The sequence below is a fragment of the Chinchilla lanigera genome, unplaced genomic scaffold, assembly GCF_000276665.1.
Source record: "Chinchilla lanigera isolate Chin_1 unplaced genomic scaffold, ChiLan1.0 scaffold00032, whole genome shotgun sequence".
Classification (NCBI taxonomy): domain Eukaryota; kingdom Metazoa; phylum Chordata; class Mammalia; order Rodentia; family Chinchillidae; genus Chinchilla; species Chinchilla lanigera.
In genome coordinates, this window is record NW_004955433.1 from 2,754,275 (window position 1) to 2,778,534 (window position 24,260).

The 24,260-nt window shown below is 42.7% G+C and overlaps 1 protein-coding gene across 2 annotated transcripts in view; it reads left to right on the forward strand.

The window, feature by feature from the left end:
* Fras1 (Fraser extracellular matrix complex subunit 1) overlaps positions 1–24,260 on the forward strand; it is a 410,067-nt gene that overhangs the window by 207,047 nt on the left and 178,760 nt on the right. For both annotated transcript variants that reach the window (XM_013516132.1, XM_005388203.2), the window contains 4 exons: positions 1,886–2,029; positions 8,774–8,914; positions 10,474–10,614; positions 12,234–12,407. In XM_013516132.1, the coding sequence (XP_013371586.1) occupies positions 1,886–2,029; positions 8,774–8,914; positions 10,474–10,614; positions 12,234–12,407 (600 nt within the window). The remainder of the gene's footprint in view (positions 1–1,885; positions 2,030–8,773; positions 8,915–10,473; positions 10,615–12,233; positions 12,408–24,260) is intronic.

The following is a 24,260-nucleotide window of genomic DNA, read 5'->3' on the forward strand; positions in this document are numbered from 1 at the left end:
ACACCTTACACCCTCCCTCGGTGGCCACCAGAGAGAGCTTTGAAAGTCCAAGTCAGACCTCGTGTGGATCTTGCTTGAACCCATTCATGACTTCTCACTGCAGTTAGGATAGAAACCCTCATTCCTTCCTTTGGTCTTCAAAGTCAGTTTTTTGTTTTTTGGGTTTTTTTTTTTTGGTTTTTCTCCGGTACCGGGAACCGAACTCATGACCTTGCACTTGCCAGGTAGGCGCTTTTGCTGCTGAGCTAAATCCCCAGCCCCTCAAAGTCAGTTTTAATCAGGCCTCTGCCTGCGGCTCCAGTCGTGAACTGTGCCACTGTGCCCTGCGTGTCCCAGAACCCCAGCTTCAGGGTGGCCTTCAGTGCCCTTAACACTATGCTCCTTCCATCCTCCTCCTATTCTCCCTTCTTTTCTTTTGCAGTACTTGGCATTGAAGCTGGAGCCTTGGGCATGTTAAACAAGCCCTCTGATGTGAAACTACATTTGTAGTCTTTATTGAAAATTTTATTTTGAGACCTGGTCTTCCTCAGTAGTGTGGGCTGGCCTCAAACTTGTCATCCTCCTGTCTCAGCCTCCTGGGTAGCTGAAGTTGCAGACATGGACCCCCATGCCTGGCATCTTTCCCTTCTCAGCAGCACTGGTGTGCTCTTCCAGTGTGCTCCAGGGCTGGTCAGATTCCTCTGGATGTATCAGAAGTGGGTCCCATCGCCCCACCACTGGTACTCTTTATTGCAGAGTAGTCCTAGCACTTACAGCACTTTGTAATTATCATTAAATTTGCTCAGGAGAAAAACTGTCTGAAATTAAGACTTTCTCTGGCAATTTGGAATTGAGGGAAGAGAACTGGATCTTGAAGTTTGCAAGGTAGGCATCCTTTCTTCTGCCTCCAAGGGGTACCTAATGAAATTGCAAAGGTATGATTACCAAGTCATTTGCAAACGGCATTCATTCTCCCAGCCAGTTTTGATCAGAATCAATGCCTCTGCAAAATAGGTTGTGTTCCACTGTGAAGCAAATATTTTTTAAATTAGGCTGTATTAGTGAAAACATAGGTGGCATTAGTTATAAAGCTAGCTAGTCAAATCTGTCAATTATTTATGATAGGACTCTCTTTGCAGAAGTGCTAAGGTGAATAGCAAGCATGAATAATAACAAAGATCAAATGCTGGAGGGAAGAAAATTTTAGATCTAAGGGAACAAATCTGATCTTGAGCAACGTGCACACAGTTAGATACTGAAGGCAGCAGAGAAAACCAGGCTCTGAGTCCTCAAGATACATGTGTAGGACAGATGCCATGAGGGCAGGGGGGATGGAGACAAGATTGGTTTGATGGAGGATAGAAAGAAGGAATGCTAGGAGAGAGAGAGAGAGTGAGAGAGACAGAGAGAGAGAGAGAGAGAGAGAGAGAGAGAGAGTGTCACCCTGGGTCCTTGAAAGGTCTCACCTTGGGCTGACTAGCCAAGCGGTGTCCCTCAGCCGGTTCTGGTGGTGTGGGATGGACAGAGGCTGTCCTCTCCATACTTCGTTGTGTGGTTACAAAAGGCAAGTGGGTAGAGGGCTGTTGAATTTCATTAGAGAATCCATCTTTGCCTAGAAAATTATCACTTTTCCACCTGTGACTCCCATGCCTCAAAAGCCACTAAATTTCTGCTCCAAATCCCTTGGCTACAATCAGCTGAAGTTGTACTCTTGGCCACCCAAGATACTTTTGCCTCTGCCCCTTGTGTGGGGGGGTGCTTTCCTCCTGAGGCTACGTAAGCACAGCGCTGTGGGGAACCAAGGAGCCAACCAGCATCCTCCCTGTGAATTCCACAGCCTGTGGGAGAGTGCGGGGAGCAGCTGTCCCTTCTGTGGGTCACTCACTGCCTTCCTGTTTGCTTGCAGCATGTCACGTGTCCTGCGCAGGCTGCTCAGGCCCCACCGAGAAACACTGCATGGCCTGCAGAGACCCCTTACAAGTGCTGAGACATGGCAGCTGCGAGAAGAGCTGTGGCGACGGCTTCTATGACAGGAAGGGCACCTGCATGGGTAAGTGCTGAGCAGGATACCCCAGCATCCCTCATATTCAAGTCAGAGTGCTGATTACCACGATTTTCTCACACAGTGGATATGAGGTTGACTGCGGATGTGGGTTTTGCCTGTGTAGGTTAGGAGACACCTTCCACCTGTGGGATCCCCTTTCATTGCCCTGCCAGCCTGTCGGTGGCGGGTCCCCATCCCAGCATCATACAGCAGGTGGAGATAGTGAAGCCCAAGCTTCCTGCCTGGGACTTGCAGCTCTGTGGAAGGGAGTGGGGCTTCCCCTCAGGCTTCACATCATCCAACCAGCCTGTCTTCTGAATATACAGTCCATGGGATGGAAACAGGTCAGCCACAAGCAGACCTGTCATTGGTGTGGGAGCCCCCAACTTTAACCAGTTTTCATCTGTTCTACTTTTAATAGCCACAACCATAATGATAAGAATAACCCAGTATAGTGCATCCTTGAGCCAGGCACAGTGATCCCAGGGGAGCAGGAAAAGATGGGCAAAGGTGTGGTGTGGGTGAGTTGCTTACTCTCTCTGCCTGTCATTTCCTGTACGTAAAATGAAGCTAATGGTGATCATGTGGTAGACAGAATTACGACCCCAGAGGTGTCCCTGTTCTAATCCTCAGAACCTTTGTATACATTACTGTCAAAAAGTACTTTGCAGGTCTAAGTAAATTCAGGATCCTGGGATGGGGTGATTATCCTGGGCTATGGGGGTGAGTCTTGTGTAATCACAAGGGCTCTTACATGAGTGAGGCAGCAAGGTTGGGACCAGAGGCTGGAGTGACGGAAGTGCTGCAACTCTTAGACCCTGGACAGACGAGAGGAAGGATTCTCCTCTGGAGCTTCCAGGAGGGCTGTGGCCCCGCTGACACTTTGATCTGAGGACTTCCCACGTCTAGAACTATAAAATACTAAATTTGGGTTATTCATTTTAGCCCAAAGAGTTGCTATAGTTTGTTAGAGCAGCAATAGGAAATGAAGGTACACACCCAACTCAGAAAGCCAGTGAGAGGACTGAGTTAAAATGTGTAAAGCACTCAGAACACTGCCAGGCACTGAATAAGTATTGTATTGGTGTCTGGGATTTGATCCTACAAACAACTTTGTGACATGGATGTTATCACTCCCATGTTTCAAAGGAAGCAGAGGAGTAAGAAGCTTGCCTCAGCTCGCAGTGCTAAAAGCGGTCAGAGTTAGGATTCAAGCTTAGATCTCCTAGTTCTGGATCGTAAGGTCCTTGGGTCTCTGAGCCGCTCTGCTGCTCACTGCAGTGTGATTTTGCCTTATGTACACACCTCTGCCTGGTTTTTCCCTCTTTTGCTCCGCATTCTCCTTCCCTTTGGCCCTTTCACCTTGTCTGCTTGTGAGCCTGTAGATGACCTGGCCTACCCCCTGGAACGCTGCTGCAGCTGCAGGTAAACGCAAGGCTGGGACTGAGTTTACCACATGGTCACACCATGGTGACTGTTTTATTCCGTAACGAGTCCACTAAATCAATAACAATGTGCCGCCCATAAAACTTTCTTGAGGTATTGTTCTCATTTTGTTCACTGAGCAGAGCAACTGCAGAAATGAGATGCTCTTTGGGACTTGACAAATCCACTTGTCTCAGGGAAGAGAGAGAGCCCTGGGCAGCTGCTTGGTGTAAAGCTGTGCAGAGATCCATCAGCTTTGCTAGTGTGAAGAGTCTCCCTGTGTATGGATGAGGCACAGGTGGCTTTTGTAAGGGTTCTGCAGAGGAGAAGAAAGAAAGGCCAGGCTGCCATTAGCCTGAGCATGTTAATCTTTTCCTGCCAGCACCACTTTCCTGCTCAATTAAGCCACGTGTATTCTCTAAAGGTCGACAGATGTCAATTTTGCACTAATCCAAAAGACTAAAGGTGTTTACCCTTTAAGTCCCCAGGAGGCTGGTTATTGTCACTGAGAAGGGAGCTCTGTGACCCTGACCTGCTACTGAGACTTGCTCGTTATTATCTGGACTGAGAAAGCAACCTTTCTGGTGTTTAAAAGGAGAGATGGTTGAGCTTTGGGCAGCAAGGCTGGGAATCTTCCCATGCTCAGAGGTTGAGTGAAGAAACCAGAGTTCCTAGCAGCCTGGAAGAATTAAAAAAGAACGGGGGGCTTAGAGAGAAAATGTACTATCTGAAATGTGATCTATATACATTTTGGAAAGTGTCAGGAAGAAAACCTCTGGATAGGAGGATGGACCTTGGCTGACATTAATCAGCCAACTCATCAATTTATCAACTAGTAATTACTGAAGCTGTCACATACTTAGCACCATGCAAGAGTCTGCAGTGCCACTGACATGGACCAACACACCTTTCAATAAAGAGAACTGGAGCATAGGCTTTCCATAAAATCTTGGAGTTCTCAAAGTTTATACTAAATGACTTCAGGAAATGTTCCCCATAAGTATTTTCCAAAACATCAGTGAACCAAGTCACTGATTGATATCAGAATGTTAATTAAGGCTTGGGATACTGATAATGGTGGCTTATTTCCAATTCAGATTGGTGCTATTCGAGATAAAGAATGCCTGGTGTTGGTTTAATAATTTATAACCAACCAGCCCGTGTCTATAGGAATAGCAAAGGAAGTACTGAGAAAAATCCAGCACAGCCTGTTAGAAGCGGTGGTGCACCTACTGAAGGAGCTTACCGCAACCAGGTTCGCCTGTGGCGCGTCTTGGATTTTGCAAATGCTGGCTAGAAAGGGCGGGGCACGTCAAAGAAAAGCCTCATCAAGTATTTATGCTGTCATGGAGGGCTTTTCTGACTTGAGCTAACATAAGAAATCAAGTTCTGAGGTTTTGTTCTCTCTCTCTTCCTCTCCCTCTCCCCGCCCTCCTCCATCCCTTTCGCCTCATTCTTTTCTTTTTTCCCTCCTTCTCCCCTCACCGAGGCAACCATTCTCATTTTTAAAAAAATTTTATTTATTTACGTATTTTGACATACTGAGAATTAAACCCAGGGCCTCCTCACTGAGTTACATCCCCAGCCCTTTTAAAAAGTTTTTTATCTTTTTTATTTTAGGACAGGATCTCACTAAGTTGCCAACCTGTCCGGTCTGGGCTCAACTTGGAGATCCTGCTTCTATCTTTTTGTTTTTCTGAGTGTATCTAAATGGTTATTTTTGTCTTAAGAGCATATATATTTATTTTCCTTAAATGATATGATGTTGGAGTCCAGGCAGCACTGTAGTTTTTAAGATTCGCCCCTGCTGTTACATCTTCTGAGTGTCAGTTCTCACAACTGCCTGGCCAAGGTCCCACAGATGGTCCTCTCCCCTTGTTCCACGCCACGCCATTGGCATAGAGCAGCAAGGAGCACCATGTCCATAGGACACCGGGGAGCACCATGTACTTTTAAGAACTTGCAGAACTGTGGATCTCTCGCTCTGCATGTTCTGTCTTTGGTGACGCAGTACAGGTCACTTCCCGGAAGAGCTGTGCGATCCACACTGCTAAGGCTGAGGCTCCTCTCGTCCCCATGTCCTTGCCGCCATTTGACACAGCCAGCTTTTGATGTTTCTTCTGGTCAATAGGTAGAAAGGGACATCTCAGTTAATTGACTTATTTCTGATTATTAATACGTCTGAGCCTGTCTTTATCTCCTGTGGGACTTTGAGTTTCTTCTGTGAACTGTTTTTTAATTTGCTTTCCCCATAGTTCTATTGGCTTTGATGCTATATTATAGATATTAATTCTTGTCAGTTTGAAATATGCAAATATTTCTTATCCTCTTGTCTTTCAACTTTGAATGTGATATCCTCTATTAAAAATCTTTAATTCATAATCTTTGCCTTAAAGTTTTACTTTTGAGTCTTTAAAAAGATCTACTGATAAAATTCACAAATCAATTGCCCTGTGTTTTCATCTGTAATTCAGTAGCTTTTTCTGAACTTAGGTTGTTGATCCTTCTGGGTTCTCTTATGTATATGGGCTTCAGAAGAAATCCTGTTTGATTTTTCTCCATTTTATTACCTGGTTTTCCCAACATTATTTAGTAATTCAATATAATTGTTTCTGTGAGTCTTTGTTATATATTAAATTTCCATGTGATCGTAGGCCTTTTTGAGATGTTCCATGGTCTAAATTTCTATTCTTGTACTGTTCTTACACTCTTCTGTTCACTAATTTCTGCTGCCTTGTAATATCTCATATCTCATCAGAAAAATTCTCCTTTGCTTTCCTCTTCAAATTTGACTTAGCTGTTTATTGGAGTTCATGTATTGCATTCCTAAGAAAATTCAACTGGAAATTTTATGGATTTTTATATTGAATTTATAGACTAGTGTGAAGACAACAGACAACTTTCTAATTATCCTGTTTAAATTTACAAATTATCCTCTAAGTATTCTTTTAGGTGTGTCTTGTTATGCTTAATATATAGTGTTTTCATTTTTAAAATTCCTGCAATTCTTCCTTTCTGGGAAATTCCACTTAGCTTATAGATTATTTAGTTCTGCAAAGATGACTTCTAGAATTAGGAACATCAGGAGTTTGTATGGGAGCTGAAAGGGAAGAATGCTTTCCATGGAATGCTTTGTTTCTTGTTACAGTTGTGAATTAAGGGGTGGCTTTCATTTTGTTTGACATTAAGGCCATTGGCTTGGCCCATTTACTGAAATTGCCCTGCCTTACTGGTTTGCTTCTGGAAGATCTTGAATCCTCCCACATGTAGAACAAGTGTTTGGCCTCATCTCCTAGCATTTTTTTCTCAAGTTCTCAAAATAGTTTTTAGAAGGTTAACAGGGTGTAGGTGAACTAAGGGAACAGACACAATAAATCTCAGCAGTTCTGTGTTGCTGAAACATCGATTCTCTGTGTTTGCTCACGCAGAAACCAGCCCGCGCATGCAGAGTAGACCCGGGCCCTGCACCCTCCTGTGTCTCCTTCTGCCTGCATGGCAGAGGCCCTGGGTTGCTCTGGTCAAGGCCACACTGTCCCTTGCACTTTTGAATGTACATCTCCTTTTTACCTAGCTATGCTTTTACCAGTCAGATTTTTCTTTTAAAACAATGCTTTCCAGGATTCACATTTGCCTTAAGTTCTTTAAATGTAAGAGTAACACAACAACCCTCAGCCTTCTAATTATTTCTTTTTCCCCTTGGTTCACCACCAGGGGCCTTTAGAGGAACAGTTTACAGTCATAGCCTCCCCTTCTGTTCTGTCCAGTGACGCCACTGAAATGTGTGGTGCAGGCTACCCAGAGTCCAGTTCCAAATGCAGGGAGACCTTTTCAGAAGCAATTTGTCTTCCGGGACATCTCCCTGCCTTGACTGCTCTGCTGCTGCATTCCCTATCTATCCTGCAGAAAGGTTTGTTCTTGGTCATGCTGGGTAATTTTTACCTTCTTTATGAGAGATGCTTTGCTCTTTAGGCTCTTGCCTACTTCTTCCCCATCCTGCATGCTTTTCATGAGTTAATCAACTAATTTCTGGTGTCATCACTACTTGTATGTGATGACCTTTAGCACTCTGTCCTGAGCTCCAGAACTATAAGTCAGCTGCTTCCTGGACCACACATCCTATCTGTGCTCATCACAATTCCCTGAACCCCTTTCCTGCTTGCATTCTGTGAAGAGCACCACTTGTCCCCAAGGCTGACTCCTGGAAGCCATCTAGAACACTTTCTCTTTCTGAGCTCTCAAGCCTACCACTCCTTCATGTCCTCCATCTAACCCTAATCATCACATTCCATGGTCCTGGCCATTCCAGGTCTTCCATCTGGGCTCCTCTGTCCTTCCTCACTTCTCCAAACTGCTCTCCAAAGTGCAACCACAGTGATCCTCTTATCTACAAATTTGACCATGTTTCTGTGCGGTCAGAACTGCCAGGGCTCCTATGCCTCCCATGGATGTCAGCCTAGATATGGCTACAGGTTTTCGTAGCCTGACCTTTCCCAGTGCTAGCTGAATGAACAGCTGTTTTCCTGAGCAGTTCTGTCTCTTCCCAGGTTCTAGCCTTGATTTTATTGCTTGGTAACATTGCTCTTAGCCTGGCCTGGATTGACTCACTTTCTACGATGGTACCCAAGGTTTGCTTCCTCTCTGAATCTTTGCTTGCCCTTTCCTAACTTCTCTCCCACAAACCTATTAGAAATATTATTATGTCTCTACAGGTCAATTTGAATGTTTTAATATTTGTAATGTTATCTATTTCTTTTCTGTGTTTTAGACTAATAAGTCATTTAAATTGAAGACCAAATTGATTTGATTTTTATGTCTTTGCCACCTAGTACAACACCTGACACAGAACTTAATAAATGTTTTGTGGGGTAAATGAATGAGAAGGTCCTGGAAGATTGTATGAAGTTCAAGAATTTCGATATAACTTTAGTAGTGTGACCTTGCTTAGTAGAATTGTGAATTTTCATTGTAGGGTAAAATAAAGGATATTTTGTACATACTTACACTGAAAATTTATTATTTATTTGAAATTCAAATTTGGCATGATATATGCTAAATCTGGCGGCCCTACCTCCAAGGCCATTTTGGTAAATCCTGTATTAAGTTGTATACACTGGTGGGTGTGCCTCAGAGTATTTGTTATGGTTAGTTCAGTGAGTAAGTCTTCAATCTTCAGCTGTGAAGAGTAGCCTGAGAGGACTCTGCCTGAGCAGCCCGAGCATGAGATTGCTTCACTGATAGGCACCAAGGTGGACATTGTTAAGAATGGGGTTCACGACTTCTTTTCTCACTTTTGCTCTTCTCTGAGGAGTTTTTTCTTCTCTTTAGCTTGTGACCAATCCTGTAAGAGTTGTGGTCCTAACAGTCCCAGATGTCTCACCTGTATTGAGAATACGATGTTACATGATGGGAAATGCATTTCAGAGTGTCCTGGAGGATACTATGCTGATGCCACTGCCAGATGCAAAGGTAAGAGATGGACCGTCATCATCATCATCATCATCAAACAGTATTTAATACATTATTATATGCTGTTCATTTGGGGATTTGTGTGTGTGATGGGAAAGTGTTACTGTCAAAAGAATAGTTGTTTCATTATAGAACTTGTGTTTGGTATGGAAGTGGGAGTTATGGGTGGATGATTGCCTATCAGTCATCCTTACAGATGATTTGCTCCACTTGAAATGTCAGTAACATCTTTAACATACTGTCCTGTGTGCCTGTCATCCATGACTACCCTATGTTAGTGAGGCAAAATTGTTCCTTTCATGGCATTGGTAAATTTTATATTTGCAACTACAAAACACCACAAAAGAAATAAGTTTGAAAACCAGGTTTGACAGCTTATGTAATGCTGAAGTCTGTATCCACTGAAAATTTGTTTGTATGTGATATTTATGTACTGTTCCTTTTAGACTAATACAACTCAAACTATGAAATGTTGTGCTTTGAGACTTTATACATTTTCAGCTTGTATGAACCTGCTTTAGATCTTTTTTTATTGGCTTCTGTGAACATATTACTACCTGGGACACTTTGTTTGCCCCTCCTCTCTGAAACATCCATACACATCCTTGCTTTTGCTTCATATCTGCCAGGGTGGGATATTTAGATGTGTCCACCCACCTTTCCTTGTCAGCCCTGCTTTATCTCTTTACTCACCCCAAGTTCAACTCTTTTAATCAATGTTCTGGCCCTTCAGTTTTCATTCTGCCTCCCCACTCCCCACCAGGCTCCTGAGCACTGTCCTCCAGAACTGGACCTCATTCCTGTCCCTAGTCCTGCTAAAGACTCAGCTCAGGCATGCTCACACCAGCTGTCTCTTAGAATCCAAAATGTTCCACTGTTAAGCTAGGTGTCATGGTGCATAACTGTAATCCCAACATTCTGCAAGACTGAGGCAGAAAGATTGCAAGATTTAGTCTAACCTGAGCAACTTAGCAAAACCTTGTCTCAAAAAGAAAGAATGGGGGGAAAAAAACACATCAGGGCCAAAGAATCCAGAATGTCAAAACCAGAAATATCTTAAATTACCACTTAGTCCAACTTCTCACTGTGCACATGTCAAGGAAAGTGAGTCTAAGGAGACCTAGACTGGAGTTCATGGATCCTCAGTCAGAATCCCAGTGCTCCCAACTTGCAGGCCACTGTCTGCCATGCTCCTCCTCCGGGTGGTGTAGGCCTTAGATCTGTTTTTGAAACTCCCAAGGCCTCAGTTTCCCAATTGGAAATTGCATTTCCTCATAGTGCTATGAAGATTGAAAATTACAGCATGTACGAAGCACATAAAGCAAATGGTAAACCAAGTTGGCTGGTAAGCACTACAACACAGGTGAAAGGTGGGTGAGGGGCAGTGTAGGTGGTTTTCCAGCTCAACCCCCTCCTGAAAACTTCTCTTCCCTTGGTTTGGTGTGACATCTACAGGGACTATGAGTGCTGAGAGGGCTTCCCAGCACATAGGACACCCAGACAGGCCATGCACCCTGATGTCACTCACCCTGTTACATTTCCATCTTCTTCTTCCTCAGTTTGTCACAACTCATGTGCTAGCTGTGCTGGACCTGCAAGCTCTCACTGTACAGCCTGCATCCACCCCAAGGTCCTACGACAAGGCCACTGTCTGACCAGCTGTGGAGAGGGCTTCTATGATGACCATGGGGTCTGCACAGGTAGCGTTGGTGTCATCATCATTCTTGACAGAGCCTCCATCACAAAGACATAGACTGATTTTTTTCCAACTATATTACTTTCCAGCTCAGTGTTTCATCTAGTATGTCTTGTATGGCTGTACACACACAACCAGACCTCTGCTTCTGTCCCTGCAGGTTCCACATCCATGGACTCAGTCAAGCACTGATCCAACATATTTTTTAAACTTCTAGAAATTTCCCAAAAGCAGACCCCGAGTTTCCCACATACTAAGGACTGTGCTGAGCCCATGCAAATGAAGTGATGTGTGGGAGCTGCGTTAAGTATTATAACTAGAGATGATTTAGCACACAGGAGAGGTTGTGCAGGTGATATGCAAACACCATACCATTTCATAGGAGGGACTTGATTATCTACAGATTCTGGAACCTGCAGGGGTCCTGGAACAAAGCCCCACAGATTCCCAGGGACAACTATATGTGTATGCATTTTTAATTACAATAGTTTGTGGAAGATATAACATGGAAAAAAGATCATGTGGACATATGTGGTGCCACTGAAAAGTGACTGATCTTTCTGGCCATCCTGTGGCAATGTTATTTCTCTTATCATACATTACAACAGAATACAACTCTGATTGCCTCCTTTCTGTACTCTCCTCGCATGGCTAATGCGTTCCTAGACTTCATTTGCTTCTCCCTGAAGAACTTCTTTTTGCTAATGACACTTTGAACAAACTGAGAGTCACCAGCAATGCCTCTGGGCTGAGCGAAATAGAAAACCTAAAATTGCTGTTTGCAGAAAAGGCTCCAGGCTCACTGGGTGGGCGCAGCATTTAAGCCTTTTCAGACTGGATCATCAAGGGCAAACACTTTCATTAAGTGAAATATTTGTTTGTATGTAGAGCACCTTAGAAGAGTCTGAGAATAGCTACACAAAAGATGCATTTAAAACAGAAAAGCTGCAGTAAGTACTTTGAAAAGGAAAATTTAAAGACTCTTATAGAGAACAAGAGAGTCGATTTTATCAAAGTGTGGGCATAAGGTAGTTTGAGTGTAGTATTTGGATATGATTTTTTTCACCAGTAAGCAAGGAAAATAAAATACTGTGATTGATTGTGAAGTTTTCATTGCTGCTCAAAGGAAACCTCTTTCTTGTCTATAAAGGCAGCCCTTCCCTCAATAAATTCTAAGAGGAACTTTTTGCCTGGACTTCTCTGCAGTGGGTGACAGATGACATAATAGTAACACAACAACCACCTTTGCAAAAGATACAGTAATGGCCTTCACATGAATGCTTCTAAAATCTTTGATAAAAACCCAAGGCATAGTGTTAAGTGGGTACTCAGTGAGTGTGCTTCTGTGGAAAGCCAATCCAATATTGTCCAGCTTGCTGGGTTTTTGTGATCCAGCCTTTTAGCTCTTTCAGGATCTGAGAGCTGTGACTAGTTATACCGCCGTCCCCGCTCCTCTCACGCACACTGTCACCACCCCAGTGCTTTGTAGAGAGCACTAGAAAGCCTGCATCCGAGAGGATGAGTCTGGTGCACTTTGCAAAGCGGTATTGACTTAGGAGGGGCTCCCGTCAGTTGCAGCATATGTTTGATTTTAGGGTTTTCTGCCTTTTGTTCCATGTGCAGCCTGCCATGCCTCCTGCCAGACTTGTGTGGGTCCCGAGCCCTCTCACTGCACTGAGTGTAAGAACCCTGAGGCCGGACTGCAGGTGGGACAGCTCTGGGCCACAGTCCCCTCTGGCGAGTGTCTGTCCCAGTGCAGCGCCCAGTTTTACCTGGAGAGCACTGGGCTTTGTGAAGGTGAGTACATTCGGGGTGAGGATATGCTAGTGGCTGCTGGGTGTCCTCACCCCAGATCCTGTGAGGTGGGACTGAAACCAGGAAGACTGGGTGGAGGGGAGAGGCATGTGCAGGACAGTGGACCCAGGCTGCCCCCGCCTTTGTGCAGGGCAGAAGATCTTCAGGAGCTTTTATGTTCTCCAAGTTATGTTCTCAGACTGTGCGGGCAGAAGTTCTTTCAGAGACCAGTATGAGGGGGCTGAGGAAGACTTAGAGCTTGTTGTAAAGTTACATTCATTACTTCTTCTGCCACTCTGAACTGGAATAGACCACATTGGGGCAAAATCGGTGTTAATGTCAAAATGTGGAAGTTGTTCCTGCCATTGCCTTGGCTAAATCCACAGAAAATTAATGACATCCTGCACAATTTGACTCAAAAGCCAGCTCCTCTTGCATCGTTCAAGAGGGATGGGTTCAGTGTCCTGGGATAGGGACTTCCGTGCTCTGCTGTGAGTGGTCTAACTCTCAGCCTACCTGAAAAAAATAATTCATCAGCTTGTATTTTTTCATTGTAAGCATAAGATGTATTCATTAAAGGACATTTTGAATGTATGGAAAAGTAGGAAAATAATCTGCCAACCCCCTAAACCCAATTGTCTTTACCATCTTTCTGTGATATCTCTTGAGTCTTCCTTCCTGTTCATAGCTTTGAGTGTTATTTCTGTGAGATAACTGTAAGCATGCTGCAGATTCAATTTTGTATCCTACAAGCCCACTGATTAAGGTGGCTTCAATTCCACATTAGAATATAGTCTCACCAGAAATGCCAGATTTCAGATTTAGGTTAAAGATACTGGGAGTAATGTGGCAGAGGAAGAAGCATGCAGACTTGGGGTCAGAGACCTGGGAGGGACGCTTAACCTCTCTGAGGCTTTGCATCAGAACATTGGAGCATGTGATTATCTCTCATGCAGGCTTCTGCCAGGACCAAAGCATGTTAGCAGTGTAAAGGTGTCTGCTGAATTAAACACCCCTATGCTCAATTGGTCTGAATCTCAGTGCATGCATTGAAGTGCTAGGGAGCATTAGAGGAGTAATCCCCCTTTTCCCAGGTATCTGCAGGGTGCCCAGAGGGCCACTTTTCTCCAGACATCCTCACTTGCTCCCTATGTGTATGCTTTCTCCGGAATCAACTCCTGTGGCTCAGACCGTAACCATTTGTGGGCTACGGAATCTGTTGATACTGGCAGGCCACAGAAACCACATAGCCTGCCCTTTCTGGGCTTGGCTACTGCCAGGTGCTGCGGTGGAGGATACTGTAGCTCCTTCCTTAGGGACCACAGACCCTGGGCTACAGGGAAGAGCAACCTCTCCTTTCTGTTTGCTTCTCAGACCACTTCAGTGGGTTGGGTTTACCAGACGAGCTTCCTCTAGCCCTGCTTGCTGTCTGACAAGCTCCAAATCCCCTAAGGAGAGTCCTTTTAATGCCTAGGCCTGCTTGGTATGGGGAGAGTACCTGGAGCAAATAGAAGACAAAACACTACTGCTACTGCTACTGCTACTGCTACTGCTACTGCCCTTGCTTTAGTCTCCCTCCTCTTCCCCCTCCTCTCTTTCTTCTCCTCCTTCCCCTTTTTCCTCCTCCTCTTCTCCTTTCTTCTTCCTCTTTTCTCCTCCTTCCACCTCCTTCATTTTCTCCTTCCTTCTCTCTCCTTCCTACTTATTCTCTCTATGTGTGCACATGTGTGCGTGCACACACAAACACACATATACACACACACACACTGTTACTGAAGTGGTTTTTCATTTGCTGGAATTGGTGAACCTAGTATGCACAGCTTTATACCACTCTGGACTGTGTGCCCCGAGGATTTGGAAACCACAGAGATCAAATTCAGAGCAATGCTGTAGGCTATGCTTGGCTTCCATGGCACTCAGGGTAAAACTGGAGAAGCCAGAGAGATCTCACTGTGGCCACCACAGTCCCAGGAGAAACGTGGGAGAGAATCTTCCCCAGTTACTCAGGAATAAAAATTAGATATCAGGGTTACTCAGCGCAGAGAATAATGTCACTGTGTTTTGATGCCACCCTGAGCCAAGCACTGTGAGAAACACTGATTTTTGTTTGTTTGTTTGTTTGTTTTTTGTTCTTTGGTTTATTATTTTTTTTTCTTTTTGGTACTGGGAATCGAACTCAGGACCTTGCACTTGCCAGGCACGTGCTTGTGCTGCTGAACTATATCGCTGGCCCTACCACTGACTTGTTTTGATCACTTGGTCCTGACACCAACCTTTTGGAGTCAGTGGAAACTTTTTCAGGAGGAGAAACTGGGGCTTGCAGAAGGGAAGGCTGTGGCTTGCACAGGGTTGTGCAGTCAGCATGGATGGAAGAGTCTACTGGGCACTGAATTTGACCTGACTTAATATCTATGCTGGTGATGGTCAGGCTACTGCATGACACTCTCTGCAGGGTACAGCTTCCGATTAGCAGGAGTGAGGAGCACAGCATACTCTGGTGCAGGTTTGGAGCATCTGAAATGTAAGCATCTTTGGTGAAGGGGAAGTTTCAGGGATTCCTTTTTGCAGGCATCTTTTAAAATCGATTAGAATCTAATCTCTCTGGAATGGCTTGATTGTGGTCAGATGTGAAAGGACTGCACTGACCTGTTGAGTCGCTTGTAGCCCCATGATTTTATGCTCATTAACGTAATATGATTACGTATCATACATATAGCTGTCTTCCCCCCTTTATTAGCAAATCCCTATCCAATCTCCACTAAGTAGATTACTGTACTCCATTCGCACGTGATGAGAATGTGGCAGAAAGAGGTTAATTGAGTTGCCCAGGATTCCATTGGGAAACTGAGCATGACTACCAATTGTTTCAGCCTTGCACAGGTCCCAAGTGTGTTGATTGTTGTATTTCATGTCACTCATCCTGCATCTCTGGAAATCTTCCCACAATCTGCTCCATTTTCAGCTCTGCTGAAGTGTTGTCTATGAAGTCAGGTCTGGGAAGCCTGTGAGATTGCATGGGGCTGTCCTTCCACAGCTTCCCAGACCTACCGGTATCGCTCTGTAGAACATTACAAACGCTGGAGGCGTGTGTGTGTGTGGGGGGGGTACATCCCACTGAGACTTCATAGCACCTTTGATCCCAAGTGCTTTTTTTGTTCATAAAGAAGAGAAGAACAACTGTCTTTTGGAACTGTCTCCCTTTTCTTGCAGACTGCAGCACAGAGTAATTAGAATATTACTGCAGCTAATGAAAGGGAGAAGCAGGTGTGTTATAGGAAGGAGCAATTTACGGAGAGGCTGACACGGTGTCAGAAGATATCATAAAGGTTTTTTACTTTGGGCAACAAGACAAACTCAAGAATTATACAGTGTAAGAAGAAGGAACAATACAAGACATTTAACTAAAATCCAAGCCTGTGGTTGAAAGGCAGAAAAATATAAAATTAACAAACAGTGGTCAAAGAGAACATTGCTTGGTGGAAGTGATGTGTGTTTATCCATTCTTTACACAGGTGTTTATTAGTGTCTCCCAAGTTCCAGGCATTTCTAGGCACCAGAAATGAACTAGTGAATGAGTCGGATGGAAATTCTCATTCTCATGGAGTGTGTAGTCTAGTGAATGAAGCAGTTAAAAAATGAATGAACCAATGACAAAAACAAAAAAAATCCCATGGTCTGCTCTTGAGTAGGTGCCTGTGCTGAAACACACACAGGTGAGAAGGAGGATGGTCTGAGGTAGCCTGAGAAAAGAAACCTTCTGGAGAGTTGATGCCAGCTACCTTCGTGTGTTTATCCTGGATTTTTGGCATTTCAGGAAATGGAGCCTTGAGATGTTTTTACCCCCCTGTGGCCTATTTCCAAAGTGCAGCTAGAATCGCTGATACCAAAGAAGGCCTCTTACTAATCATAAAAGATAATTTGACAGCATTTTCAGTCGTCAATCAAAATTGGGCATGTTTATAAAATATAACACTCAGGTAATCATTATATAGTGCAAACATGTACTCATAAAAAACATTTAGGAGCAACTCAAAGAATGATTTTAGTAATTTCATCTGGACCTGACCTCATATTTTAACTGAGTATTCTGTAACAGAGACAAATTCAATTTAAAAAAGATAAACACTCAATACCTCCCCCATAAAACTAAACAAATTAGAAATTAATAAAACCCAAGCCATGCAAAACAGCATCAATAAGCATCCCTCACTTGGTCATTAGTCTTCACCTGCTGGTTTCCAGGCCTCTGAACTACTCTGAGTGAAGATGGAGTCTGGGAGGAGCTGGAGGGAACCTCTCAGTGGCACAACTCCAGGGCAGCAGTGTCCTAGGCCTGCCTGGGGTCTGGAGTCATTTAGTGACAGCCTGGGTGGCTGTACTGGTAGAATGGACAGACAGAAGGTCTGGAGCTCAGTCTCATACAGGGCTTCTTGTATTCTTGGCCTCAGGACGAATGGCTCCACTCAATCTTGGATTATCCTAGTCATGCTGAAGGATTTCTTTTTTCTTTTAAATGATTCAATTATTTTGAAGACTTAGCTTAAAAGTTTTCCCAGGCACAAACCATCTTATAGGAATCTCTTGGGAACCCTATTAGGGTGCAGATTATGTTTAGTGTGTCCAAGGTGGGGTCGCATTTTGTACTGATGTTCTCCTGAGTGAGGCTGATTCCAGTGGCCAGTACAGCAAGTCAGCACAACTTGCAGCTGATCAAGGTAAGCACTCCATGGTAGCAATGGCATAGTTCTTCATCTCCTTAGTACTTATAAAAATGAAATCCCAATTTTTGTTTCTTTTCATTGCATGCTTTATATGTATAACAGAAACTCTAGAAAATACAAAGAAAGATAAAACAAAAGCATCTATTACTAAGAGTCTGAGATTTAGCAAATAAAAATGCAGGATTTAGCAAATTTAAAACTGGGTAATTTTTAAAATATAAGCCTGGGCCCAATATTGCATAAGATACACTAAACTATTTATTTCTATCTGAAAGTAAGTTTAACTGAATGTTTAGTATTTTGCTTGGTAGCATTACCTATAACTCTAGCAACCCTTTAGAAATTTCTTACAATTAAGAATTTTATTGAGGGGGGCTGGGGATTTAGCTCAGCGGCAAAGTGCCTGCCTGGCAAGCGCAAGGTCGGGAGTTCGGTTCCCGGTACCGGAGAAAAACCAAAAAAAAAAAAAAAAAAAGAATTTTGTTGAGGGACTGGGGATGTGGCTCAGTGGTAGAATTCTTCCCTTGCATGTGCAAGGCCCTGGGTTTGATCCCCAGCACCACACAAAATAAGAATTTTATTGAAAATCCTGTGGGTTTTCATGCATTTACACCTATTTTATAGATGGAGAAAGTGAGGCCTAGAAGAAACCAACTAAAGAATTTGTCAACAGGGTATCATGAGTTATAATATAGGACAGAATTTCTCAGAAATGATGTTCTTTTTGTAAGCACATATCCCTTGTCCTTTGTGTTACATGAGAGCACCATCCAACTAATGATGCAGCTCAGTCACCACTGTATTAGCCATGAGTATGGTCCAAGTTAGATTAGATTCCATGGCAGATTAATGATGGATTCTTTCAGTTCCCACACAATGCAGCACAAGGATTCAATATCATACAATTTTGAAGAAATTACAGGCTTTATTTTTTAAGTGCACTCAGTTCTACAATAATGAGTTTTGCTTACCTATTATCACATTTATTACCTGAGAAGAGGCGTTGTGCTTTTAAAAAGGTTAGACAGGTAACACACATCTCAGCAGCACCTGTCCCTGTCTCACAGGCTTTTTCCCTTAGAGTGGCGACTGCACTGTGGTCAGGTAAGCATCAGGAAATCTCAGCAGCTAAACTGTCCTAAGCTTTCCTTTTCAGTCTTGAAGAGAGTTTGCCTAAGTCCTACCACTCAGGGCAAAATTCCAAAAAATCGATACAGGTCTAGTATCACTTTCAAAAAAATAAGAAATTCATAATTATTTTGGCCTATTAATTACCGTGCTTTAGGCAAACAGGGAGAAATAAAGTCTATTGTGTGTACTTTGATCTATTTAGTTGTTGTTAAGGCTCATGAAGGCCTCAAGGCAGAGTTTTAATTAAAGAAATAAACGGGAAGGAACCTGCTTGCATAATTTAAGAGCGTGTGGCTGGCAATTTATGAATCTGGGATCCCCTTACATTAATTGAATAAAACATATGAAATCTGTATTAAACAACCCTCTTTATCAGTCCCTAGGGTCCTGGCATAAGCTGTAGAGATATGTGCCTTCTGGTGATGTTCTGTCCTCTTTACTTTTGTCTGCTTGCTTTTACAGCATGAGTGTGCCTGGCTTTGGGGATGGAAATATGAACACAGCACCGTCCATGCCTTAGAGAACAGCTGATGGACTGGGAGGGTATTGACGCATAATTCAAAGCACATGGTGCCCACTGGAACAGCAGGGGCACGGGAGCCCGGAACAGCAGAAAGGAGGCCAGCTCTCTAGGAGAGAAGGGAATGAGGATAGAAGTGTGGAGGGAAACTTCACAATTCAGCTTTTGAAGGATTAATGGGCATTCACCAGGTGAAGGAAGGGGGCATTCATAATCAAACAGCAAGGGCACAGGCAACGGTGTTATGCTTAGGTACAGTATGTGTGGTATTTCTGCAGTATGAAGGCCACCAAGAGGCTTGCGGGGAAGGGTGCTGGAGGCACAGGGTGAGGCTCATGCCGGAACTTGCTCGAGCTGTGCTCTGTTAGGAGTTTGGAGTCCATACTGTTGGTATTGGCGAGCCATTACAAGATTTAAAGTTTGGTCAGTTTGCATTTTATGCAGATCTGTCTGGTGACTGTGCAGCAGCTAAATGGGGAAAAAGAGAAAGGGGCTGGCTAGGAAGCTGCGGCTCTATCATGAGTCATCTTGAGGGTGGGGACTGAGCGGCTGGGGATGGAGAAGTGGGGGTAGATTTGACAGATTCAGGAAGTGAAGTCCACAGTACCTGAATGTGTGGTGGTGATAGAGAAGTAAATCTAGGGTAACTCTTAAAAATTTTAATATGAGTGACCTGGTGAAAGGTGGGCAACAAGGGAGGTAAGGAATACAAAAGAAGGAAGTAGGTTTGGGGTGAAAAATGAACATAGTTCTGAGCGTGTCACAGGTTATGTTCGGAGGATATTGTCTGAGCTTAGAAGTGGATAAGAAGTGGTCATTTGGAAATGAGTGATGTGAGATAGAGCTCTCCCTGACAACACCTGTCCGCAGTAGTAGGGTTGTGTGCCTGGAATTCATGACAAAGGCCAGAGCTCTACTCATAAAGTCAGGATACACCAGTACAGAGACCACCATGAAAGCAATGCATAAGACTATCCTACAGTAAGAAGTAGAGGCAGAGGATAGAAGTTTGGGAAGCCCTGATATTTATACAGTGAACAGAGAAGGAGCCTAAAGAAATAGACAAATAATGAAGAACTAGATGAGTGTGATGCCGGTATTTTCATGCATCTGTCCCCCATCCCCTCTGAGAATTTAGGATGTAGCAGGGCCAGGAACTGTGTCAGCTACAGGAGGAATCACAGAGATGTAAAAGACCTCTTGTAAAGAGTTCCCAAGCTAGTCAGGGCAAGGAAGAAATGAAGGATGTTAAATAATATTCATAAAAAGGTGAGGAAAAGAAATTAGAAAGGAAAAGAAGAGAGAAAGGAGTAGGTCACTTTGCTAAACTTCATGCATTTCAATTTTCATTCCTTGTCACAGTATTACTGTATGTCCTGGAGGATTTTGATATCCATGTTATAGTTCAAGAGACGCCTACCTCAAAAATTGTTTTTGACATCAGAAGGCAGGAAGTCTTATATGATATGAAGTAAGGGTTCTGTACTACTTTTCTGTGTCATTAAAAAGAAGAGAAAAGTGGTAGAACCAATTATTTAAAATTTAAATGGAAAGCAGATTAAACAGAAATAGGTATGTTTAATTGTTGGAGGTATATTTTTTGCCAAAGTCAGGATGATTGGACTTTACAGCCACCTAAGGATACTTTTCATGCCAACACTTTCTGTACTTAAGGAGCTCAGTTATGCTTTTCCAGAAATGTACTTAGCCATCAACTGGAAAGCCGGTCTCTAAAAATGTTGTATTATGTGGAGGAATTATTCATAGAACTTCTTTGAAATATCTTCCATATATGCCCCGTAATGGAGTTAGTCTTCCTTGAAGGATTTTAAGCTTCAGACAGAACTCCTGCTATGAAATTGGCTTCCATAGAATGATCAAGCCTAATAAAAGTCACTGAAATAGTGCAGATATTTCCCAAACCAGCACAGAATTAAGTTTCATGAGATTGTTTTAAAGACGCAAGTGGAAATGCCTGTACTTAGAAAAACACCAAGAGGCTCTTCACCCAGCTTATCCTAACCCCTCTGGGCCTTAGCAACTAACCAGCTCATTATCCTTTGGTTCTTAAACATTTCCAATGAAGGCAATTCTGAAGTTCAGCTGTGGTGATGCTCAACAGGGCTTATTTCTAAACTCTAGTGGGTGGAAAAGGAACTTTCTCTTCAGTTTCTGAGTCCACCGGCCTTCCAACTTGCTGTGTCCTTTGCTTTTCTGTTGTATAGATAGTAGTAACCTTTACTCACACAGAGCCAGCTGTCACACTGACTGTGGGAACAAATGGAATGAAATGACATGTATTTGTATTCATAATGCTTTAATTCACCTTTCCACAGTGACACACTTTTTATTTCCTATTTATTAGGAAAGTATAACAGGAATTTCAGCAATTTTAGCTAGGGAATTTTAGCAATCTTATAAAGTCATATATAAACATACAGGTATTATCATAGGTATATTTATTTAGAAAATATTACATTGTTTGGAAAGTTGCTTTGCCAAGTCATCCAGGAAAGCTTAGCTGCTTTTTTTAAATTATTGCCACCTGATATTCTATTACGTTTCATTTTGTGTTAAATGTGTCTTTTAAAAGGGGCCGAAATATACCCTCTTTTATTTGTTTGAGTTTTATGTCATACTCCATTTTGTTTTTAAAAGAAGGTTCTGGGGGCCAGGGATACAGCTTAGCAGCACAGCACCTGCCTGACAAGCGCAAGGTTCTGAGTTCGATTCCCAGTACCCACCTGCCCTCAAAATAAAGAAGGTTCTGAAACTGCTTAGGGAAAAATTCCTGTGACTTATACCAATGGAGCTACAATATAAAAAAATGTTTATCTGGGCAAGGGTTCAGCCTTCAAAGAATGACACTGATCTCCGCTCAGGGTCCTGGGTGCCTCCAGGTACAGATGTTAAACCCTGAGGTGATGGTCATGGGTGGGGCAGGATGCTAGGAGTAGGACCAAGAAAAGTAGGGTGACAGACACCCACCAGCGTGAAAGGTGTTTAATACTTTAATAACTGGTACTGATGGACCAGGAAGTCCTAGCTGAGTTTCAGCACCACACACATCAAAGATTAGATGTTACATTTTATTAAAGGTCATTAAGAATGGAGCTCTTAGTGGTATGAAATACTATCTGCATCTTCCAAGCCTGCTGACTTGTAGTCTTCTGGGTGTTTGATAAATTGGAAACTCAGCCAATTGGAGGGGTCTCTGCAGTTGGCTGGATCTGGTAGGTTGGACAGAGGATGACCAAAGATGCAAGGGGTTATCTGCATGGATCAGACTGAGGTCTTTCTGACAAAAATAAGTATTGCTTCAAACTGATAGAAGCCATTTATGACAAACCGACAACCATCATCATAGTAACTGGGGAAAACTGACAGTGTTGCCTCTAAAATTGGGAAAAAAACAAGAGGTGTCCAATCTCCCCACTCCTATGCGATGTAATACTTGAAGCTTTAGCCAGGGCAATCAGGTTTTACAAAAGGGAAAGAACCAAGAAATGGAGGGGTGGGGTGGCAGGGGTGGGGAAGGGGATAGAAAGGAATTAAGATGTGTCACATACATGTACCATCTCCCCACAATGAATATAATCATTATGTGCTGCAAATATATCCTAATAAAAATGTAAAAGGAGCTGGGCATGGTGGCACACGCCTATAATCTCAGCACTCAGGAGGCTGAGGCAGGAAGATCATTGCAAGTTTGAGACCAGCCTGGGCTACAAAGTGAGCTCAACAGCAGCCTGAACTGCATAGCAAGACCCTCTCTCAAAAAGACACAAAAGAAAATTTTTTTAAAGGAAGAAAGAACTAAAGAAAGAAAATGGATATAAATAGGAAAGGAGGAAGTCAAGCTATCCTTATTTGCAAATGTTATGATCCTTTACATAAAAGATTAAAAAACTCCACCAGAAGACTCTTAGAGCTAATAAACAATTCAACAAAGTGACAGCATCTGAAATCAACACAAAAATCAATAGTGTTTCTGTACATCAAGAATGAACCCACCTAGAAAGAAAAACAGTCCCATTCATGGTAACTTAAAAAAAAAAAAATTAAATAACTGGAAATCACCTAACCAAGGAAGTGAAAGAACTCTAGAATGAAAACTACAGTACTCAGAAGAAAGTGATTGAAGGAGATGTTAAAAAATGAAAAAATAGCCCCTGTTCTTGCATAGGCAGACTTGATTTTGGCTACCATCAAAATAGGCATATTACCAAAAATGATGTATAGGTTTAATGCAATTCCTATAAAAATAACAACGTTCTTCACAAAACTAGAAAAAATGCTAAAATTTATATGGAACCAGAAGAGAACAGGAATATCCAAAGCAGTCTTGAACAAAAATAGCAGAACAGGAGGTGTTACAATCCCAGATTTCCAGTTATACTATGAAGCTATAGTGATAAAAGCAGTCTAGCTTTGTAAAAATCATGTAAAAATGAGGCTGTTGCCTCATGAAGTTGAAGAATGAAATCATGCACAAAAAAGAAGAAGTTAGGAGTAGGTTTATCAGAAGTAAGAAAAAAATAGCTCCTGCTTCGGAGGGGGCCTAGCAGGTAGGGTGTGGCCTTCAGTTCAGAATTTTTTATGGATAGGCAAAGCACAGAAATTTGCTGAGTTACTTAGTAGCCACATAGCACAGGTAGGTCTGTGCATTTAAAATGGCCAGTTGTAACTCAGACTCTAAACTAGTTAACTCAGCCTGCAGAGTTTAAAGGAAACCAATTTTCAAAGAAAACCAGTTATTCTGCATTTTTAAGTTCCTGGAAACTCAGCCTTGGATGTAGGGAAGGGCTGCATTCCATTTTGTCTGAGCAACTCCTTTCTTGGCCAAAGTCCTACTGACTATTCTTATTTTAATTCTTAGCAGTGTGTTTGGGGGGTGACCACTCTACTTCAGACCCATTCTCTTGCTAGCTGTCCATTCATAAGCTAACTAAACTCCCCTTTACAGTACTGGCACAAAAATAGACATGCAAACAAATGTAATAGAACAGAAGACGCAGAAACAACATTATGCACTTTTAGTCAAAAATTGAATATTTATGCTAAAGGAACTAAAAACATATGCTGGAGAAAAGATAGTGTCTTTAACCAGTGATGCTGGCAAAATGGGTAATCCATGGTCAGAAGAATAAAACTTGATCTCTGTCTCTCATCTTATATTAAAATAAAAATGGACCAAAGACTTAGATACAAAAACAGAAATACTGACTCCTAGAAGGAAAAATAAGAAAAACACTTAAAGACATAGTCACAGACAAAGATTTCATGAACAGAACTTCAACAGCACAAGAAATAATACCAAGAATCAACAAATGTAGCTACATCAAGTTAAAAAGCTTTTGCACAGGAAAGGAAACAATTAATAGATTGAAGAGATAATGTACAGAATGAGAAAATTTTTTTGAATTACTTCTTGGACAAAGCACTATTATATAGAGTATATAAAGAACTCAAAAAATTAGATCC